At 53.3% G+C, this 20,691-nt stretch overlaps 1 protein-coding gene across 1 annotated transcript in view; it reads left to right on the top strand.

Annotated features, from left to right (window-relative positions):
- SHROOM2 (shroom family member 2) overlaps nucleotides 1–20,300 on the top strand; it is a gene marked incomplete at its 5' end in the record, with an annotated part of 55,592 nt that extends 35,292 nt beyond the window's left edge. The window contains 5 exons of the mRNA XM_081223140.1: nucleotides 1,292–1,945; nucleotides 6,639–7,157; nucleotides 8,244–8,415; nucleotides 14,697–14,969; nucleotides 17,498–20,300. Of these exons, the coding sequence (XP_081079266.1) occupies nucleotides 1,292–1,945; nucleotides 6,639–7,157; nucleotides 8,244–8,415; nucleotides 14,697–14,969; nucleotides 17,498–17,764 (1,885 nt within the window). The 3' untranslated portion in view covers nucleotides 17,765–20,300. The remainder of the gene's footprint in view (nucleotides 1–1,291; nucleotides 1,946–6,638; nucleotides 7,158–8,243; nucleotides 8,416–14,696; nucleotides 14,970–17,497) is intronic.
- Between the last annotated feature and the right edge of the window lie 391 nt (nucleotides 20,301–20,691).

Raw genomic sequence — 20,691 nt, 5'->3', positions numbered from 1 at the left:
GTCTGGCTCTCTTTTGTCCTCTTCCAGATGCTGAGCCCTTCCAGCTGCTGTCTCTGGGCTGGAGGTAGTGCTGGTGGGCACTGTGGCCCCAGCTGGCTGATGGGGGAAGGGAGCGGAGTTGGTGGTGGTCCATGGTCTACTCTCGACCAGCCATTGAACCTGGAAGGGACCTTTCTCCTGAGGACATAGCAAGAGAGACATGCAGCGAGCCGTTGACTCTGAGTGCAGCTGCCTGGATGGGGTTGGGACATCTGTAATGCCCAGGCCTGGTATCGTGGCCCGGGAGGAGGCCACACCTCCAGGGCCCCAAGGGGTTGCCAGGGTGTGTGGGGAGGAGGTCCCACTTGGCAGGCAGTAGGTTACATCTCTTGATGGCACTTGTGCTCTACCTACTGGGTCTCTGATTACTGCCCTTAGCATCTCCTTTAACAGCTCTGAGGGTGTCTGAACAGAGAACAGCTCTTCCTGAGAATGGAAGGGCCCATCAGAGGCTCATTTTATTATTCAGTCAGGTCGGAAGAAGGTGTGTCAGCGCAAGCAGCAAAGGCATGGCCGGCTGATTTGTTGCGAGTTTGATGGTTATTATAACGCCCACGAGCTTTAGCTTCGGCACAGCTATACGTGCGTGTGAAGCATACCTGCATGTGTTTTGCAGGGATGTTTGTGTGTGTGCGTGCGTGCACACGCGCATATAAGTACATGTCAGGGAAAGATAGAAATGGATACGGATGTGGAAATGGATGAGTATGGAAAGATCAGTGTCTCACTGCAGCTTGCAAAAGAAACAGTCTTTGTTTTTCTTATATTTAATAATAGACTACTGATTTTAAAGTTTTTTATCAATTTATTTGCAGCCTGTCTTAGAAAGTTCTCTCCCTTTGTATATGGCAATTTCCCGAAATAAGCCACATGAAAATATTGTTGCAACATGAAGTAAATGTTTCTGAATATCACAGTTTGAGGATTTCTGCACACATTGTTTTTTTAAATGTTTGTGTGAATTATATTTTGCCCCCAAATTGCAGTCTGTGTGTACATGTATGTGTGTGTCTGTAATGTGTGTACCTCCTGTCCTGTGGTATGACATGCCAGCGTACCGGCTAACGTCCAGTGTGTGTTTGGCGTTGATGCCTTGTGTTAGGAATTGCAGCGGGGACAGGCGCAGGCAAACATATGTGGATTTAATTCCTTAACATGATTGAAGGAGGTTATGGAGATCTGGGTGTAGTCCTGTTTGGGGAGAAGACGTTCATTGGAACCGCTGGCTCATTTTTCTTCCTTCCTCCCCTAGACAAACAGATGCCCAGGGTGCAGAAGACAGTCCAGGAGCGCAGCGGGACTCCCAGCAGCCATCCCAGGTCTCTGAACCAGCTGGCTCCCGGGAAGCTCCCGAGGTGCCCCCGGAGGGCCGTGGCCGGGCGGGGACCCTTCCTTGCGATTACAGATACCCAGAGCGGCGCGCGCCCGAGGACCAGCCTGCCGCCCCGCACGCCCTGGGGCAGGACCCCCGGCCCCTGAGCGCCGCCCCGCTCTCCCGGAGGCCCGCTCTGCAGAGGCCGCCGCCGCCCAGGCGGGAGCCCAGGTCCTTGGGGGGCGCACCTGCGGCTGCTCACCTGGGCGCGCCCGGCAGGCCCCGCCCCCTGGCCCCGGAGGTGTGCTCGTGCTCCGACCGCCTGGCCCTCGCCCGCAGCAGCCCGGGCGCCTCGGCGGCGAAGCTGAACGCCACCCGGCCCGCGGCAGATGGCCCGCGGGCCGCGGGGGAGCCGGCCGGGCAGCATGTAGACGAGCGCGCAGCCTGGCCCCGGCGGGAGGCGCCGCTCCTTTCCAAGTTCCGGCCCCTGCAGACCTCCGCCATGGAGACCTCGCGCTCCCCGTCGCCTCAGTTCGCGCCCCAGAAGCTGACGGACAAACCCCCGCTGCTTGTCCAGGATGAAAATTCCACCAGGTACTGTCTCTGGACGGCGGCCTGAGGCCGCCTTCCCTTCTCCCGGCCCCGTTCCGCCGTGGGAGGCTTTCAGTGCTCCTTTCCTGGGTGGTGAACCCCTGCCGCCTTGCTCCCGGCTCCCCATCCTGGAGTTTAAGTGGGTCCTGGGGACTGACATGGGGGAGAAGCCACCACTCGAGTGCTCAGCTGGATTGTTAACTTGCTGGGGGCTTTCCTGCCCCACAGGGGGTGGGGGGGTAAAGGAGGGAGTAGACCGTCCCCTGTCCTGTTCTTCCAAGCCCAACAGGTTGATAGCTGCGTTACCTACAGGCTTCTGCACACCGGGGCTGGTTTTCCCAGCTGAGTTCTGTTTGTAATCAGAATCAAGTTTAACCTAAGCATGTAGACCTTCAGGCAAAATCGGTGTTTTTCATAATGTCCAGTATTTCCACATTACTTTTTTTTCTAGTTCTTTTTATATGAAAAGGCTGAGGTGGTGTATACCTTTTATTTATTTTGTTTTGTTTTTTTGTTTGTTTGTTTGTTTTGCGGTACGTGGGCCTGTCACTGCTGTGGCCTCTCCCGTTGCGGAGCATAGGCTCCGGACACGCAGGCTCAGCAACCATGGCTCACAGTCCCAGCCGCTCCGCGGCATGTGGGATCTTTCCAGACCGGGGCACGAACCCGTGTCCCCTGCATCGGCAGGCGGACCCCCCAACCACCGCGCCACCAGGGAAGCCCTATACCTTTTATTAAAGCAGAGGAAAACTCGATCACATTGCATGGTGCTGTTCTCAGAGTTATCGGCATGGGATTGTCTGTTGTGCCCATTGAGGCATTGGTGAATGCTGTCAGGCAGGGACCAGTCAAGAACTGAGAAATAGAAGGGGGGGAATTTTCTTCTCATTCTCTAGAGCACTGATTGGTTCTCAGCCAGGGTCGGGGTGGGGCATTGCGGCCCCCAGGGGGACACTGGGCAGTGTCTGCAGACGTTTTGGGTGTCACAGCTGCTGGGCGTGGGGCTTGTTCCTTGGCTCCTGGCATCTAGTGGGTGGAGGCCAGGGATGCCGCTCAGTATCCTACAGTGCCCAGGACGGCCCCCTAGCAAAGAATTCGCTGGCCCTGCATGTCAGTACTGTCTGATATAGTAGCTACCAGTCACACGTGGCCATAGCGATGTAAGTTAACGAGAATGAAATGAAACGCGTTGCTCAGTTGCGCCCTCTGGGGCTAGTGGCTACCACCCTGGACAGCCCAGATGATGGCTCTTTTCATCATTATGGAAAGTTCTGCTGGATCTCCCCGCTGTAGAGTCTTGAACTTTTTTTTTTTTTTTTTTTTTTTTACCCTTAAGATAACTTGGCAGAGAGGAAATAGTACTGATAGCGTCCTGGGTCTCCACGCGTGGCATGGCAAATGCAGCTGCACCTGCGGGCTGGCACTGCTCTGCGTCGTTCAGAATGCAGGTGTCACTTAGAGATCCTTTCTGTTGGCAGCGTTGTTCAGCTCTGAAAGGGGGGAGAAGCGATGAAGTACTTTGTGCGGTTGGTGGAGTGTGTTGGTACCGCTGTAGGTAAGGCGACCGGGCCCCTTGGTTCTCAGGAGCTGGTTTGGGCACAGTGGGCTCCATGGCTTTGCGGAGAAACAGGGCCCACGTGCTTGCTCAGTGCTCATGATGTCTGCAGACTTCAGCAGGTGGGGAGTGGTTTTCGTTTCTTCTTGCCCCGAGCGAGTGTGGATTTTCTCACCCTGTCTTTTCTGTGAGACGGATTTCAACAACCAGTGGCGGTACTTGTTGACGATACTGAGTGCCGGTGTCTTCAGGCGTCCGCTCTGTTCCCATCCAGTGTGTCATTTGGGACAGCGAAGGTTGTCTCGTCCCTTGCTGTGCAAGCCCTCGTGGAGCGCCCTATTCCGGGCAGCGTGCAGAGCTAACTCGGTACGTGTCCCCCCAGGGAGCGCAGTGCAGCAGACGGTAGCCACGCCACCCACGAAGTTCCCACCGAGGGAATGGCTCGTAATGTACTGAGTTCAATGTCCCCGTCCCCAGAGCGGGTGTTACCGGTGAGTGTGGGCCTGAGAGAGTGGCACGCCATTGGCACACGCTGCGAACCTGAGGCTGGCGCTCCACACAAGTGCCGGCCGGCTCCATACCCACCACCAACCACCAGCGGGCAGCGAGTGCAGCACACCGGCCGGGGCCTCCCAAGCTGCCTGGTGTTTGGGCGCAGCTCAGAGACTCTCTTCTTGTCCGCACGTGTGCCGACGGATTTCTTGAGCACTACCCGCCCCCCTCACCTCCCTCCGCATTCATCTCTACCCCCTTCCGGTTACCTCTGCTGGGGAACCAGCCAGGGTGCAGAGCAGCTCCTGTGTCCCTGAGACACGCCTTCCCGAATTCAGCAGGCGGGTCCAGAGCCCTCCCGTGTGCCGGGCCGCGGCAGGGATGCGGAGAGGAAGAAAGTGCAGCCTTCCCACCCTGTGGGGGATTTCAGAGTAGTCATTCACTCTGAATAAAAATGCATCCACTCCTGTCCTGAAGCCAGGAAGCTTACTATTAAAAATCTTTATAATTTTGAGGGTTTTTTTGTTGGTTTACAACAAAATGGAGACCATGCCCAGAAGCATGGGCCAGTGACAATTAGAGATTTGATTGCTCCCAGAAGTGTGTTCCCAGTAGGTTTCCTGGAGCCTGTTTCTGGGTTTGGGAGCATGTGTGAGCAGGGAGCTGGGGGGCTGCTTCGGGGTCATTCGGACAGTCTTGCGGTCACCTCGGGCATCTCATGGTTGGAGAATCTCCTTGTGGGAGTTGTGGTTTATCAGACCCAGGGTGGCATGTGGGCTGAGGGCTCCCTCGGGACTGGGTGTGTGAGCAGAGCGGGTTGGACTGTTTGCTGTTGGGGGCTGGGCCCCTGTGGGCGGCGGGCGGCTCACCTGGACAGAGCCCGCACTCGGGGAGGAGCCGCCGCACGGAGAGGGGGCCGGGCCCGGCACACCCCGCATCCTCCATCCCTCCTGGTCCTGCTTCCCATGAGGAACGGATGCGGTCTGGCTGCGGTAAGGTCTTGTCCACTGTGTTTTGTCTTCACTTTGAGGTAGAAGTTCATCAGACTTCCCTAAATGTGAAAGTCTGCCCAGGTTTCAAGAGGAGAGATCATTTGTGCTTAGAAATGACCAGGAAGAGATGCTTTGTTGGAAAGTATAGGACAACCTGCGGAGGATTTGTTTTTGTTTTTTACCTCATGTCTTCCTTCGCTGGAAATCAAGTTTCCCCACGAATCGGGACGCGGGGAGATGCAAATACAGGCTGACTTTTAAGTCCCTAACAGGTGTTGAGGGTTTCTACGCATGGAATGCAGAGGGGTTCTTGTTTGTGTGTTCTTGCTTCGATAAGGTGCCAGAATTTTCCTTCGGAAGTTCAGCATGTCTGAGCAGTATTATCCACACAGTGACAGCCTTTTGAAATTTAATCACTAAGAAGGCATGACAGGGACTATATATGACCACCTAGATTTAAACAAACACCTCTGTTCTCAATGGTTTCTGCCGGAGGAGAGAAGAAAATAAAATTATTTCACTGTAGCCTGCATGCCCCACCCCTTAAGAACAAGGAAAGAACCGTAATGTGTTGCGTTATGCCCCTTGTGCGCCATAAGATCACGTCCGTTCGGATCACAGAAGTGGTTTTAGGCTGAGTTAGGAATGAGTTGAGGTTTTGGTTGTATGATTTTGGCCTGTTTTTTGCCTTCCCTCCTGGCTACCAGCAGATGGCTCTCTTTCTCCAATTTGTCCTTCAAGGGTATTTGAAATGGATTTGTGTCCCAGTGGCCCTGGTCCAAGGGATCCCCCGGCACCAGCCGGCTTTCGGGTGGCCCCTGACGAAGCCCCATTGCCTCGAGCAGGCCGTTGCTTTCCGTTTTCTCTTCCCTGTGGGTGCTCCAGGTGCCTCCCCCGCTTTCACCGACAAACTTTTTTTTTTTTTTTTAAAAAGGACGCCTGCATGAGTCATTTAAGGTAACACAGGAGCAGCGTGTCCCATGTTTGCTGCTGGATTCTTACCGCTCTGGTATGAAATGCCGTGTGGAGGGCAGCTCGAAGTGTGGGGCAGTGGAAGGCAGGTGGGGTGAGACCCAGGGCGCACGAGTGTCCAAGGACGCTTCCGATCGGGACCAGGACCGGGTGGTGCTCAGCCTCCGCTCAGAACATGGCTGCTACTTTTTCTAAAGGAGTCCTCCGGCCACCGCGAGGACCGCGCAGGCACCCAGCTTCGAGAGACGCTGGCTGAGGCACTGATGCTAACTCTGTGAAATACGCCTGTCTGTTGCAGGGCTCCCTTGCAAAAGAAAATCTCACTGAGCAGGCTTCTCACCGTTTGCTCGGCCACTGACCTAAAAACAAATGAACATCACACTGCCTTTCTGTCTGTCAGTAAGCCCACGGATGTGCCTTCAGGCGTGCAGGTGACTGTTGGAAAATGGAAAGACACCTACACACCCAGGAGGCTTAGGAGATCAAGTTAGGGGTGGCAGGCACTGCTCAACCTGGTCTCCCCATCCTGGGATGTGTGACCATGAAGGCTTCTTCCCTGGGGCCGCCGCAGGCTTCCCCGGCTGTAAGGGGATGCGGAAACCAGCCGATTTCTCATCCAATTCCTCATTCTGGTCTGTGCCTGGGCGTACGGTGTGTCTTTAGCAGACGGCCCTTCTCTTTGCAGAATCGAGCGGGTGATGGACAACAACACCACGGTGAAGATGGTGCCCGTCAAGATCGTGCACTCGGAGAGCCAGCCCGAGAAGGAGAGCCGCCAGGGCCTGGCCCGCGTCCCGCAGCCACCCGTGCTGCCCAGCGGGCTCGAGCGGGACCAGATCAAGACGCTCAGCACGTCCGAGCAGTCCTACTCCCGCTTCTGCCTGTACAGCCGCCAGGGCGCCGAGCCCCAGCCCCCTGGCACCCCAGTGCCCACGGCCAAGGACAGCCGGGCCTCCACGCCCACGCTCAGCTACGTGAAGGCCAAAGAGAGGACTGCTGAAGACCTCAAATCGGAGGAGCTGGCCCGCGAGATCGCGGGCAAGGATAAGTCCCTGGCGGATATCCTGGACCCCGGTGTGAAGATCAAAACCACCATGGACCTTATGGAGGGCATCTTCCCCAAAGACGAGCACCTCTTGGAAGAAGCTCAGCAGCGGAGGAAGCTGTTCCCCAAAATCCCCTCTCCCAGAGCCATGGAGGAGAAGTGAGTAGACGCTGCCCTGGCTTCTGCACCCTGGCTGTATGTGGTTTTGCCCGGTGCCTCTTAGGCTGACAAGGGCGAGGGCGTGTATCTGTTTGTTTTCATGACTGCTCTCTGGGGACAGATTCCCTAAGTGCTTATTAGCACTTGGGGGCTCTGTTGTCACCCTCCCGAAATTAAAAGCCCATTCTGGGGATGATGACGTCAGGCCCTGGCAAAGGTGTGCAAATACACGTTTCCGGTGATGCCCACGGGGCTTTTTGTCATCAGGCAGTGGTTCCCAGCCAGAGGCTGTTGTCTCCCCCAACGGGACAGCTGGCGGTGTCGGGGTAGACTTTCGGTTGTCACCACTGGGAGAGGTGCCCCCGGCATCTAGTGGGTGGAGACCAGGGATGCTGCTTGCTGTTCTACAATGCACAGGACGGCCCCCCCATCAGAGAATGGTCCGGCCCCAAGTGTCACTAGTACTGAAGTTGAGAAACTTGTCACAAGAGGAGTGACAGTTGAGACTACTTAGTGTACGTGTTTATGAAAGAGGCTTTCTGTTGTTGCTTATGTAACTGAGGGGGTGAATTTGCTGTAACAGTTTTGTAAAGGGCGCTTTCCAGCCCCTGTCCTTTAGTCAGCTGCCCACAAAGGTGAATCTGCTGACATCCCTCCTGTTTCTGTACGTGGTCTCCATAAGCATCGTTGATTGACAGCAGGTGGGAGTGCGGGTGCTGTGCAGACAGGAAGTCAGGCCGTAGCAAGAGGTAGCAGATGTGGCTGCTGGCAGAAAGGTGCCTGGTGACCTTGGGGCCTGCGGCCACGCCTACAGATAGCAGCAGACCTGTCCCCATAGACCTCAGGCTCCCAGCGATACATTCTGCACTCTCCTCCCTCCGGGGCGGGGCTTTGAGCACCACTGGGCAGGTGTTTTAGTTCTGACCTCACAACTTACTCCTTCCCCACTCTTGCGGTCTCATCTCTCTAGCCGGTGCCTTTTCGTTAGCACCGCCCTTTGCCGGTCACAGCCCAGGCTGTGGGACTCGCGGGCACGTCTTTGTGTACGATCGCAGCTGACGGGTGTTCTGACATTTTGTTACCCAGGAAGGAGGCGCTGAGTGTGCCAGCGGCTGCGTCCCTGGCCACCAACTCCACCTACTACAGCACATCAGCCCCCAAGGCGGAGCTGCTGATTAAGATGAAAGACCTGCAGGACCAGCAAGAAGCCCAAGAGGATTCAGGGAGTGACCCGGACCACGACCTGTCGGTGAAGAAGGTAGGGAAGCTGCAATTCCAAATGAGAACGCGCTGGCAGGCTGGCAGGCAGGGGGGCGACACCCGGCTCCACCCCGACCCTGGGCCCTGCACCGAGCGCCATTTGTGGTGGGCTTCTATGTGGGACGCTGCCATTTGGGCCTGTGTATTAAGCCCTTTGTGGGTGAATCTTCTGTTCTAAAATTGGGCCTCTCTGCCGGGGTCTCTTTGCCATCTCTTTGTAATGAGATCCAGTGTCAAATTAGCTAGGTGGCCACCAGTCTCTCTCATTTTAAGGTCAAGTGATATGTCTCTTCTACCCCAGTGGAATCCAGAGGACTTAATTGTATGACTTGCCGCAAGGCACATGTCCTCTTTGACTATCAATTTCAAATATCTGTAATCCGATGATGTTAAATTCAACAGTATATTGTGAAGTGCGTTGTTAACCAAAAAGCATCATTTGTTGAACTCCAAAAACTCACCCAGGCACTTGGGGATACAGCAGGAGACAAAACAGACTGGAGTCCTGATTTCCCTGAAGGCACTTGTGTGCTCACAAAGGAGATGGACAGCCAACATAAAAACAAATATAAAAAAACAAACAGGGCCCTGTGGGCCAATCCCTGCCCCCCACCTGCTCTTGTACATAAAGTTTTATTGCAACACGGCCACGTTCATTCATGTACGTATGGTCTCTGGTAGCTGTCACACTACACCAGCGGTGTTGAGTAGTTGCAACCGTGGCTGTGTGGCCCCTGAAGTCTAAAATATTTACTGTTGGGCCGTTTATAGAAAAAGTTTGCCAACCCTTAATGTAATAATAGGTCGGGTGGTCAGAAAACTAAAACAGCATGCAGGAATAGAGAGGTAAAGGAGTATGATTGTAGAGAAGGCTCTGATGAGCTGATGATGAACAGAGAGAGACCTGGAGTGCTGTGAGGGAATGTCTGATTGATCTGGGGAGGGGTGGGGGGAGTGGGGTTTGGGCAGCAAGTGCAAAGGCCCTGGGGTGGGAGTTTTGTGACACATTGGGGAAGCAACAGAGACCCGTGGCTGAAGCTGTGTGGACAAGGAAGGGGGAAGATTAGAGAGGAGGTCAGAGGTGAAGTAGCGTGTAACCATGAGGTCATGGTTAGGGACAGAATTATTGCTATCGGTGCCAATGTCTTCACTACTGTACGAGCTTCAAATCTTCATGGCAGGTCAACTGTCAACGGGCCAGACTTGTGACATCTAGGTGTGGTTACCTGTTTTTTATAGGAAGGACTTAGCACAAAGGGAGGAAGGAATTGCCCAAGGCAGTCAGTTTCAGAGGATAGCATGTGCTGTTTGTTTATTCCAGGGGCTTTGAGCATGCGTAGTCAGCACCAGGAGAAGAAAAGGAGGGAACCAGCACTTGGTGAATTTTTCCATACACTTTGCATCTTGGAAGGGGCTTTCATAAAAAAGTACCAATTTTTTTTGACAAGACCCTTGCAAAGGATAATGTTTAATACCTCCTCATATTGTTACTTGTTAAAAAATGCCATTGATTGGTTTCAAATATGATAGACAAACGCATTCCAGAAGAAATACCCTGACCCTTGTGTCAAAGAAAATGACTTGCAATTTAGGAAGTGATAACCTTGTTTTAATTCAAAAAGGAAACGAAAACTAAGAGTTTTTGGGGCTTCCCTGGTGGCGCAATGGTTGAGAGTCCGCCTGCCGATGCAGGGGACACGGGTTCGTGCCCCGGTCCGGGAAGATCCCACGTGTCGTGGAGTGGCTGGGCCCGTGAGCCATGGCTGCTGGGCCTGCGTGTCCGGAGCCTGTGCTCCGCGGCAGGAGAGGCCACAGCAGTGAGAGGCCCGCGTACCGCAAAAAAAAAAACAACAACAACTAAGTTTCGTTCCTGGGATTTTAGAGGCCTTGTGTCTGGCCCAGGGGACCGTTTGCTTTCTTCTGGTTGCATTTTCCACGTTCTTAAAAATAATGAATTTTTTAAAAAGTGCTGTTATTCTCATAAACCTAGAAAAAATATCCAGTTTGGACAGTTTTAATTCCATCCCCACCCTAGATGCAAAGAACTCTGTACTTTACAGTATGCCTTTGTTTCTCATGATATACTGAATTTGGGAAGCAGCCGCCTTGGTACCGCTCCTTTCATCTGTCTGGTGCCCCTTCCGATTTCTTTGGGGGCACGAGATGCCGGGCACTGCCTCCCCATCGACGGCGGCTTTGGGATTGAGATGAGTCACTGTGAGCTTGCCCCCTGCCCATCACCCCACCAGGATTAAATTCGTAAGCCAACTGACGTTTTTAGTTCAATAAGCGTATGTCGGGCAGTTTCACCCCAAGCAGGAAATGCTTTAAACGGCAGTTCTCTGTGGCGTTACTGACCCAGTAGTCCTGCTCTTCGGCTTGATTTGACCTACAGGCTGCGCTGCCTCTGCTGCCTTTCCAGTGCCCTCATATCTACGGTGTCACGCGGTTACAAAGGGTGCACGGGACGAGGAGAAGGGAGGGCCGTGCAGGTGCACTTGGGAGGACTTGATGGCTCCCTTGATAGGAAGACAGCAAGACCTCCGAAGCCCCGTGCACCAGACATTCCCAGGGGGACCTCGGCTGTCGTGATCACAGTCACTGGTGCTCACAGAGCCCACGTGCCACAGCAGGTGACCCTCTGTATTTTAGGAGAAGACTGAGGACAGAGGCAAGAGAACAGAAGCCCCTGCGCAGGGAGGTGGTAAGGGAGTCCCGGGGCCGGTGGAAGCCTTAACCTAGGAGGGCTAAATACGTGGTGATCCCTGAGGCAGCTCAGGCAGACCCTGCTCAGAAACAGCCCCGGTTGAGTGATGGAGATGCTTCAGGAGAACCAAAGACAGCTGATGGGTTGAGTCTGGAACCTCTGAGGGTTCGGGCTTTTCCCTGGAACCCAGAGGTGGGTGCGAGGCCCAGAGAGAAAAGACCTTGTTTCCCCCATAGAATGGGACAAAAGCAGGGTGTCTGGGGCTGAAATGGGGGCCCATCCCCACAGAAGGGAGAGGGAGCAGTGCACCTGCTGAGACTGGGGGCCAGCCTCAGCCGCCACAGACTCTAACCCGAGAGCTCCCGGAACTCCACGTGCCGTCCAAAGGCAGACAGGCTTGCCGCCGGCGCCCCGGGTACGGCAGCTAATAGCCACTGATGGGCGTGCTCCCCTGGGCCCGGCCTCATTCCAACGCTCTCAAAGCCTATGTCTCTACCTCATATAATGGCCCTTTCAGGAAGACGGGAAAGTGTTTCTCATAAACATCTATGCAAGACAGAGAAAGGAATTTGGACTCCTTCCAGAGTGTCCAGTTTCAGGTTAGCCCAGCTGATGCTGTAGGAGTTGAAGGCCCCTCTTCATGCATCAGCATGAAATCTTCATTACGATAATTGCTGAAGAATAATGAAACTGGAAAATTACCAGGAGCACTGGCTAGGGCTCCTCATCCATCCACAGTCGTCAAAATCACTTGAACCGTTCATTCACGTTAGCAGTGGCGCCAGGCAAGAACCGGGAAAGTTCTCCATCCCCGCAATGTATTCTGTGCTTTTCCCTCAAGTAATGAATATCTAAAATACGGCACCTTGGGACGTCCCCGGAGGTCCAGTGGTTGGGACCCTGTGCTTCCACTGCAGGGGGTCTGGGGCACTAGGATCCCACGTGCCGTGTGTGCGGCCAAAAAAACAAATAAATAAAAATAGGGCCACCTTCTCAGCTGTGACACTCGAAGTTGACTTAAACCACCTCTCAGATGGGTAGGTAAATAGACACACAGACACAGAAGTGTGAACACACACCGACTCACAGTCTGAGGGAAAACATCAAAGAAATCTGGACAGGGTTTTCAGTTCCCAAGGGAAGAGAATGTCTTGACATCCTGAGCTGGAAAAGCCAAAAGCAATTTATAAATTCCATGTGGTCTTTCTTAGGAGAAAAACCATGATTCATCAGGAGGGTGGCGGTCCTTTAAAACTGCTCACCATTTTAATCTGCCGGATCTCCAGACATAGTGATAAGCCCAAGGCAGGTTGAACAAAGCGGAGGCAGTGCCCTGACTACAGCTCATGCCTTTCTAATTTGTGGACTTGTTTTGGTAGATAAATGCTGCATGGAGACCCTCTTTGGAAGCATCGTCCTGAGACACAGATCACCCATCTCAGGCAAACGAAGTGTAGGGTGGCTCCAGTGCTTCAGCGGGTCTCCCGAGGTGTTTTTTTTTTTTTTTTCTCCTGCCCAAATAGTCCCTGGGATGGGGCAGTGTCTACCAAATGGTAGTGGTGAACTCGGAGCAGCTTCTCATGCACACTTGCAGTCTTGCTGGTAGCGCCTGTGGACAGGCGCTTACTGCATGCCAAGCAGCGGGCTAAGCGTCCGGGGATTTCACCCATCTTCACGTCAGCCCTGGAGGTCGGGGCAACTGCTCCCTGCTCAGCTCTGGGCACCATCCTGGAGGGTTTCACGAGACTGAGCCTTCTCTCTGCCGAGCCCTGCGGACTCCGTCTGGGGCCAGAGTTTGGAAACTGCCCCAGGAGGGGGGAGGGGTGGGCGACACCAACCATTTTCATGGGTCCGTTGTACATAAAATCGTGTTGCTCACTATGGAGCAACAGACCGAGCTTAAAAATCCTAAGCGGACTTAACATTGCAACTAATTGTTTAATGCTCATTTTGGTGCGGGCAGCGGAGCACTGCTTCCGTTTTCATCACTCCAGCCTCGGGCTAGCACAGGGATGCGTTAGCCTCGTAAACCCCACGTAACCTGCCGTGTCCGTCGACACGAGGTTGGTGGAGTTGTGCAGGGCGGGTGTCAGCAGGGTTCCGAAAAGGACAACGGGTGACTTTGCTTCTCACCGTTGGCCCCTCACCGTTCACTGTGTCAGGGCGGGTCACCTGTTGGCATGCGCCACGGGTGGGTTTAACAGCAGAAGGACATCCGTAGTCCTGGGGAAAGGGTTTTTCTGGGGCAGGCTTACCTGCCGGACTCCTCTGGAGCTGTCCTTTTAATTTGTCTCAAATGTGATGACCAAGGAGACAGATAATCTGCTTTGTCTGCCCCTCACCTCGGACCACATGGTGCCGCTTCACCTCAGGATGGTGACCGAGGAAAAGGTCTTGTACGTGTCATGTGCTCTCTAAAAATTCATCATTTGAAGAGCTGGCAGGAGCGGGGAATGGGGAGCTTGTATTGAAGGGTCAGAGTTTCCGTCTCAGAGGATGGAGAGGATGTGGAGATGGCAGGTGGCGCCAGCTGCACAGCACTGTGCATGTGCCTTAATGCCACAGAACAGCACACGAGAAAAGAGGCGGGACGGTAAATGTTGCAGTATGTATATTTCACCACGTTTAAAGAAGTCATTTATCTACATTTTGGTCAAATGGAGATCAGTACTTTATTATATTCTGAAAGACTTTCCTAAGTTCATTGGCATCCTTCATTTGTCTTAATTTTTATTCCTAATTCTACATGGAAGACACTTTTTAATCATGGAGTTCAGTACCAGATGTTCAGTACCAGACTCAATAACTTCTGTGCATGTAAGCCTTCAAATTGGGAACTTCCAAAGAAGGAAGCACAGGGAATTCCCTGGCGGTCCAGTGGTGAGGACTCCACGCTTTCACTGTTGAGGGCCTGGGTTTGATCCCTGGTCGGGGAACTAAGATCCCACAAGCCGCACAGCGCGGCCAGAAAAAAAAAAAAAAAAAAAAGGAAGCACAGAGTATCACAGAGGCCCGGAGAATCCTTGCAAAGATACAGGCTGAAATGAGGTTTACCGTGAGTAGTAGCCCCAAGGGTCCCACTCCTGCATACTCTGATAGGACAGTCACAGGATGAGAAAAGGTTTGTTCTGTTTCGTTTCTAAATCAAACACCAATGATTTAACAGGAAGGCCTTATCCTTCCCCTAGTCTTAAAACATCCCCAGTTAGTTAGTTAGTTATATTTATTTTTGGCTGCATTGGGTCTTCATTGCGGTGCGCGGGCTTCTCATTGCGGAGCACAGACTCTAGGTGCGCGGGCTTCAGTAGTTGTGGCACGCCGGCTCAGTAGTTGTGGCGCACGGGCTTAGTTGCTCCGCGGCATGTGGAATCCTCCCGGACCGGGGCACGAACCCGTGTCCCCTGCATCGGCAGGCGGATTCCCAACCACTGCGCCACCGGGTAAGTTCCCCCTGTTATTTACGGATGCAAAACAAGCTGCCTCCTGGCTGAGCTGAGTCACCCGCAGATCCGGGATGTGTGAGGGGGTGCCGCAAGGCGGCCCTGACCGCGTCCCCTGCCCTGTGCCCACAGCAGGAGCTCATCGAGAGCATCGGGCGCAAGCTGCAGGTGCTGCGGCAGGCGCGGCAGAGCCTGCGGGAGGACATGCAGGCCAACAGCGCGCTGGGCGACGAGGTGGAGGCCCTGGCCAAGGCCGTCTGCAAGCCCAACGAGTTCGACAAGTTCCGCATGTTCATCGGGGACCTGGACAAGGTGGTGAACCTCCTGCTGTCGCTGTCCGGCCGCCTGGCCCGCGTGGAGAACGCCCTCAACAATCTGGACGACGGCACTCCTCCTGGCGATCGGGTAACTATGGCTGAGGCTGACCTGGAAGGCGGGGCGGGGCGTGGCTTTCCTGTGGGGTGTGGAGCAAGCCGCCCGGAAGCCTCGTTCAGCAGCTGCGGCCACCTGTCCGCCTCGTAGCGCAAGATGCTGTTGAACGCCCAGGGCTCGCTCACTCCCTCCTTGTAGTGGGGGGGAGGGGTGGCGGGGGAGGGGGGGCCTCGGCGAGCATCCGGGAGAGTGGACCTCTTCTCGTATCGCTGCTAGTGTTGGTCTCTTCCTAGAACGTAGTCTCTGTAACCTTTCCCCACTGCAGGTAAGTGGGTAAGTGGAGCTCACCCACTGCCTGACGAGTCATCGGCACTCAGTGACAGTGGCGTTTGATGATGACTTGGTTGCTGTGACTTCACAAGAGGGCCGGCAGTGTCTGGGATGAGTCTGAGAGCTGCTCTGCTTTCCTCCTCCCTTCACAGCAGTGCAACTTGGGACATTTCTCAGTGGGTCTGCATGTCCGCCCTTTGCGCATGCAAGACACCATCTACCTCACTGGCTTTACTACTTCATAGGTCAGGTAGCAGGAGCACATCTAGTTTGCTTCTTTGCACATAATGGGCCTTCAAAATGATCATCGTCATCATTAGTAAGGCACCTTAACTTCTCTACAAGGAGAGCAGAAAAGGCACCCCTCCCCCTGGACTCCAGGTGAGAGTGGTTTCAGGTTACACCTTACAAAGCGCGTGGCTTTGACACCGTGATCTTTTGTGCTTAGCCAAGTCGTTAGTGACTGTCAGTCACGGAACGTATATTGCATAAGGGTTGAGAAAGTAACTGGGGCTTCGGACCTCGAGCCCCTTGGGTTCCGTTCGCATTCCATTTTGCTGTTCGTGCCATCTTTGCCAAATTTATCTGAAAGAACTTAGGAAAATAACATGAATGGGAAAGAGGGACTGACTTGTATGTAATTGAAATATTAAACTCTCAAGTATCGATTTAAATGAAAAATAGTATTGTCTTTGCAGCTCAGCTCATCTTTATCTCCCTTTGCTTGGAACTGACAAAGGCTTATTTAGAATCGGAGGAAGTAGAAGCAATCACACACTGGGGACCATGCGCCTGGTCCTCCTGGGGACCTGGCTGCATAGCTCTTAACTGCATCCCTAGAGGGTCCGTGGTAGGGAGGAGAAGCAGACAGGCTCTTTCCCCCTTGGCTGTGTGTGGTTGATGCAGCTTCACCTTCATGGACCCAAAAGGAGTGTTCAGTAGCCACGTCCAGGTGCAGCACAGTGGGCTAGCCTCCACTGGGGCTGGTGCTGGGTGAAAATCTCCATGTCAGGCAGCCAGGGCTTGGGAAAGCTGTGGTTTGCAGAGACAGGCATGCTAACAAGTGAAAAGATGTGGCCTCAGGCTGTAGGAGGCTTCCTCTGTCTTTCCAGGTAGAAAATGAGCACATGGGCAGATGCAGACAGACACATGAATCCCTGACTCCCATCAGCAGCTTCTAGTTGCCAAGGAGCCCAAGTGATCTTAGTAGCCCAAACTGCATTTCTGGAATCAGTTGAGGTCTGTTTCCCTTTTGGTTGGAATTAATTGGCTTTACCTTGCCTCTTTCCATGAAAATACATTCTGTCTTTGTTTCACAAGCACCTGAAGGTCAAGGTGTCCCCCGGAACAGGTGACCCCGAAAGGTTGTGCAGTCGGGGGGCACTTCCCGGAAGCCTCACCCCGGGAGCAGTTTCTGCTTTCAGCCACCATTTAATAGCAGCTCATCTTTTCTGAGCTCTTTTTGTGGATCAGCTCTCTGCAGAGCGCTCCCGCATCCCAGATGCTCACGCCTGGCCGTGGGTAAATGTCCACGTTGCAAAGTGGCGGAATGACGGGGCCCTGCCGGTGTCAGAAACTCGCACCGAGGACAGGGCATCCGTGGCATCTGCCAGCTGACACCTGAAGACATTTACCGCGTTCACCTCTCCCCCTCTCAGTTTTCGTTAAAGTTGGAGAGGGCGGGGGAAGTGGGTGCGCGCCCTGTGGGCAGACAGCGATCGTGAGTGCTGTGTTCTGGAAATGGGGGCGCCTGTGTGACCCAGAGCAGGACCCTCGGAAGGAGCGAGGGCACCTCCCCGACAGGCGCGGTCTCTCCCCCCGCCCCGCCCCCTCTCACGGCCTCTGCTCCTGGGCTGCCGCTCCGTCTGCTGGAAGGGTCTAGCAGTCCTGCCCTGGAATCTCTTTAGAACCTGTGCCTTGTGTCCGCTTGGCCACGGTATTGGCAGGGAAGGGCCTTGGACACACGCCGGCTGCCTCAGCCCTTGGCTCTTTCTGAGCATCTCCCAGTCCTGGAGCTTTTCGTGCCTGGATGGCTCCCGTGTTCCTCACGGCCTCTCACGGTGACAGGAGCAAGTGGAGGTGGCAGCGGCCCAGGAGCGCCAATGGGGGAGCTGGCGCTGGGGCCTGCACCTGCCCACGCCCCAGGTGCTTCTGTGCGGGTCCCTTCAGACCTCGGGTCCCCCCCGCCATTGCCTGGTCCCCAGCAGGCTCATCTCTCTCTGTCTCTCCAGCAATCCCTGCTCGAGAAGCAGCGGGTCCTGATCCAGCAGCACGAAGACGCCAAGGAGCTGAAGGAGAACCTGGACCGCCGGGAGGGCATCGTGTCCGACATCCTGGCCAGCTACCTCAGCCAGGACAGCCTGGCCGACTACGCGCACTTCGTGAGGATGAAGTCAGCCCTCCTCATCGAGCAGCGCGAGCTGGAGGACAAGATCCACTTGGGCGAGGAACAGCTCAAGTGCCTGCTGGACAGCCTTCCACCCGAGAGAGGCAAGTGAGGGGCGTGCCCCCACTCCCGATGCCTCCCTGGCGGGGCACAGAAGCCGGCCCTTCAGCTCTGGTCCCAAGGAGGCAAATGCAAACCCCAGCCTGTATTTATGTCCTGGAGAGAGAATCCCTCCCAGAACCAAATGGCCATTAGAAAAGCAATAATTTCCGTGGGTGCGTCTGGGATGATTTATTGAATGTCTTAGTTTCCCTCTTGAATGCTGAGCAGAGTGGCTCCCCGTCACCCTTTGCCTGGAAGCAACCCCACCTGGCGCCCGGCTCCGGCGAACGGTGAGTTCCCGAGTACGAACTGGGCTCTGGTCCCGAGGTGCACGCACGTGGTCCTTGCTGGCTCGGGTCTGCCCTCCCGTCTTCCCACGCTGCACCCCTTCCTCTGCTCAGGAGGGAATAAGCGCGTGTCGGGCAAAGCCTGGCGCACGACCCCTCCAGTGGAGGTGGGTCACCGGAGGTGGCGGCTGCCGGCTTCTCCTGTTGGTCCAGAAGTGTTGAGCATTCATTGTGTCTGTCATATAAGGGTGATCTCCGACCCAGCAAAAATCATGATGATGATGGTACTTCAATAACACTCTACAAAGGTGAACGGTTTTCCACGTGGTTAAAAACCAACCGTGAAAAGAAGAGCTTACGTGTTGGGTTCACTCCTTCTAAAACTGCCATTTGAATAGCGTTCGCGCTTTAAAACACACACAAAGCAGACAGACGGTTTTAGGACTTCTCGGCTGCCATCACGGTTCAAATGATATTTTCCTGCAAAGAGAAATTACTTGGCTAAAAGCGTGTCCAGTAGTAATGTGCTTGCTAGGTGTTTTTTTCTTAAGGCCGACGAGATATTTCTTAATTTACTTTTTCCCCAGAACATTTATTTTGCGTGTGTATGATCCTTAATTACAATCAGCGACTTCTCTCTTTTTGCCTCTCTCAATTTGTTACCATGCCGTAAGGGCCACATGCCATTTAAGAACCGTTGCTCTGGTTTCTCAGAGGTCCCGATGGACCACAGAACTCCTAGACCCGATCTTTTTTCTGCCACACAGTATACAGCTCCTGGACCCTTTTTTATTGGTTGAAATTGTGAGATTGTAGAGTCTATTCACTAAAGAAAACTGTCAAGCTGTCATTTTCCAGTGGACAGATCACAGGCTAGGAGAAAATAACTTGCAAATCATGTATGTGACAAACCATTGGTATCCAGAATGTATAAGAACTCTCAAACTTAACAGTAAGAAAACAAACAGTCCAATTAAAACGTGGGCAAAAGACTGAAATAGACACTTCACCAAAGAGGATATATGCATGGCGAGTAAGCACATGAATTCGATGTTCAGCCACCAATGGCACGGTTCTCACATACTTACTTTTAATCTGATCACTGTGGAGTGGTGAGTTTCGTCACGATGCTCATCTGTTGAAATGTGTGGTTAATGGCGGGAGAAGCCCTAGGATAACTTCACGTTGAGGTGATACGCGGACCTTGGTTTGACCTGTGAGACCATTTTACTCCTTATTTCCTCTTACTCCTATAAAAGAAGTTTTCCAGCAGCGGGGGGAGATGTCCCTTTGTTAGCAGTGGCTGCCGCCTTACCAAACACAGACGCACACAAATGTCTTAAAGGACACTAACTAGTCCACGCTTCGCCGGCCGGAGGGGAGACTGGACTCCCGGGCTGCTGCAGTGATCTCTGTGCACCCGTAGAGGGGGCCGACCTGGCAGGCGTCGGTGATGCTGGCAAAATAAACACTCCTTTGGCAGCCCACCGACGCCAAAGAGAAATGCCTTTTCAACAGTTTTTACTCTTTTTCAATTAAGCTATTCCTGACTTGAAAAACCCCTCTTCTGCCCACGAAGTGTCCTTGCCACGTGGTGTGGGTCACTTGCTGTGAAAACTGATCACGTCAGGAAAGGTAAAGCTGGCTGTCCATGGACCACCCCCCACCCCCCGGCCACTGCTTCCTCCCTCGGGGAGACAACCACGGTGATTTCAGTGTGTTTTTAATTGTGACAAAGCTTTTACCTGTGATTCTTTCCCTTCAAATACAGCATTGTGATCATTTTGATGATATGTCTGTAAAATGTGAAAATAGAATTTGTGTCTGTATCCAGCTGTTTGGTGTCTTTTGAGAACTTTCTCTTCTACATAGCAATATATAGCGCTCTACTGTCCTTTTAACGAAGCACATAGAATCACAGCATTCCCGTTTGCCTCTTAAATATCTGGTTAGTGGGGACCCAAAGATTGCAGTGAGTCAATGTACATAACTTTGTATATAGTTATGTTATTGCATATAAAAACAATCTGGTGCTAATGTTTTGCCCTTGGCATTCTTTGGTGGTGGCTGATAGCTCACCCTCGGTCATAGCTCAGCTGTGGAATGAATGCTCTGTATAGCGAGATTCCAGTCAGGGGCGTTGCCTGTGGCTTCTCTCCTGCAGTCCACTCTGGAAAATGCGTACAGATTTCACGCTCAATACTTTCACTTACGTCTCAACAGACCATTCTGCTTGACGGTCACAAAATAAATGGTGTCTTTCAGTGAACCGAGCATGTCTTTGATTTACATCTTTTTTTTTTTTAAGAATTGGAATATCCTTACCATATATTAGATTCTTCAACCATTGATAAATGGTGGAATTAATTCTATGTATGTATGTATGTATGTATGTGACTTTCTGTCAGTCTAGTAAAGGGCAGTCAATTTGCAGTCAGGAAAATATCACAGACACAGGTTGTATAAGTCAGTACCTGCCACAGCAATGCTGTGTAACAACCACTGTAAAATCTCAGCAGGGTCCAGTGAGACGTATTCCGTTAGCTCATGAATTTGTAGATCAGGCTCTGCATCACGTGCCTGTCATCTTCCTCCCGGGACCAGGAGTTGGGCCTGGGCAGGTCAGTGGCAGATGCATAAGAGAACAAGC

The sequence above is a fragment of the Mesoplodon bidens genome, assembly GCF_964165515.1.
Source record: "Mesoplodon bidens genome assembly, chromosome: X".
Taxonomy (NCBI): Eukaryota; Metazoa; Chordata; class Mammalia; order Artiodactyla; family Ziphiidae; genus Mesoplodon; species Mesoplodon bidens.
This window is presented reverse-complemented; position numbering and strand designations above follow the sequence as displayed.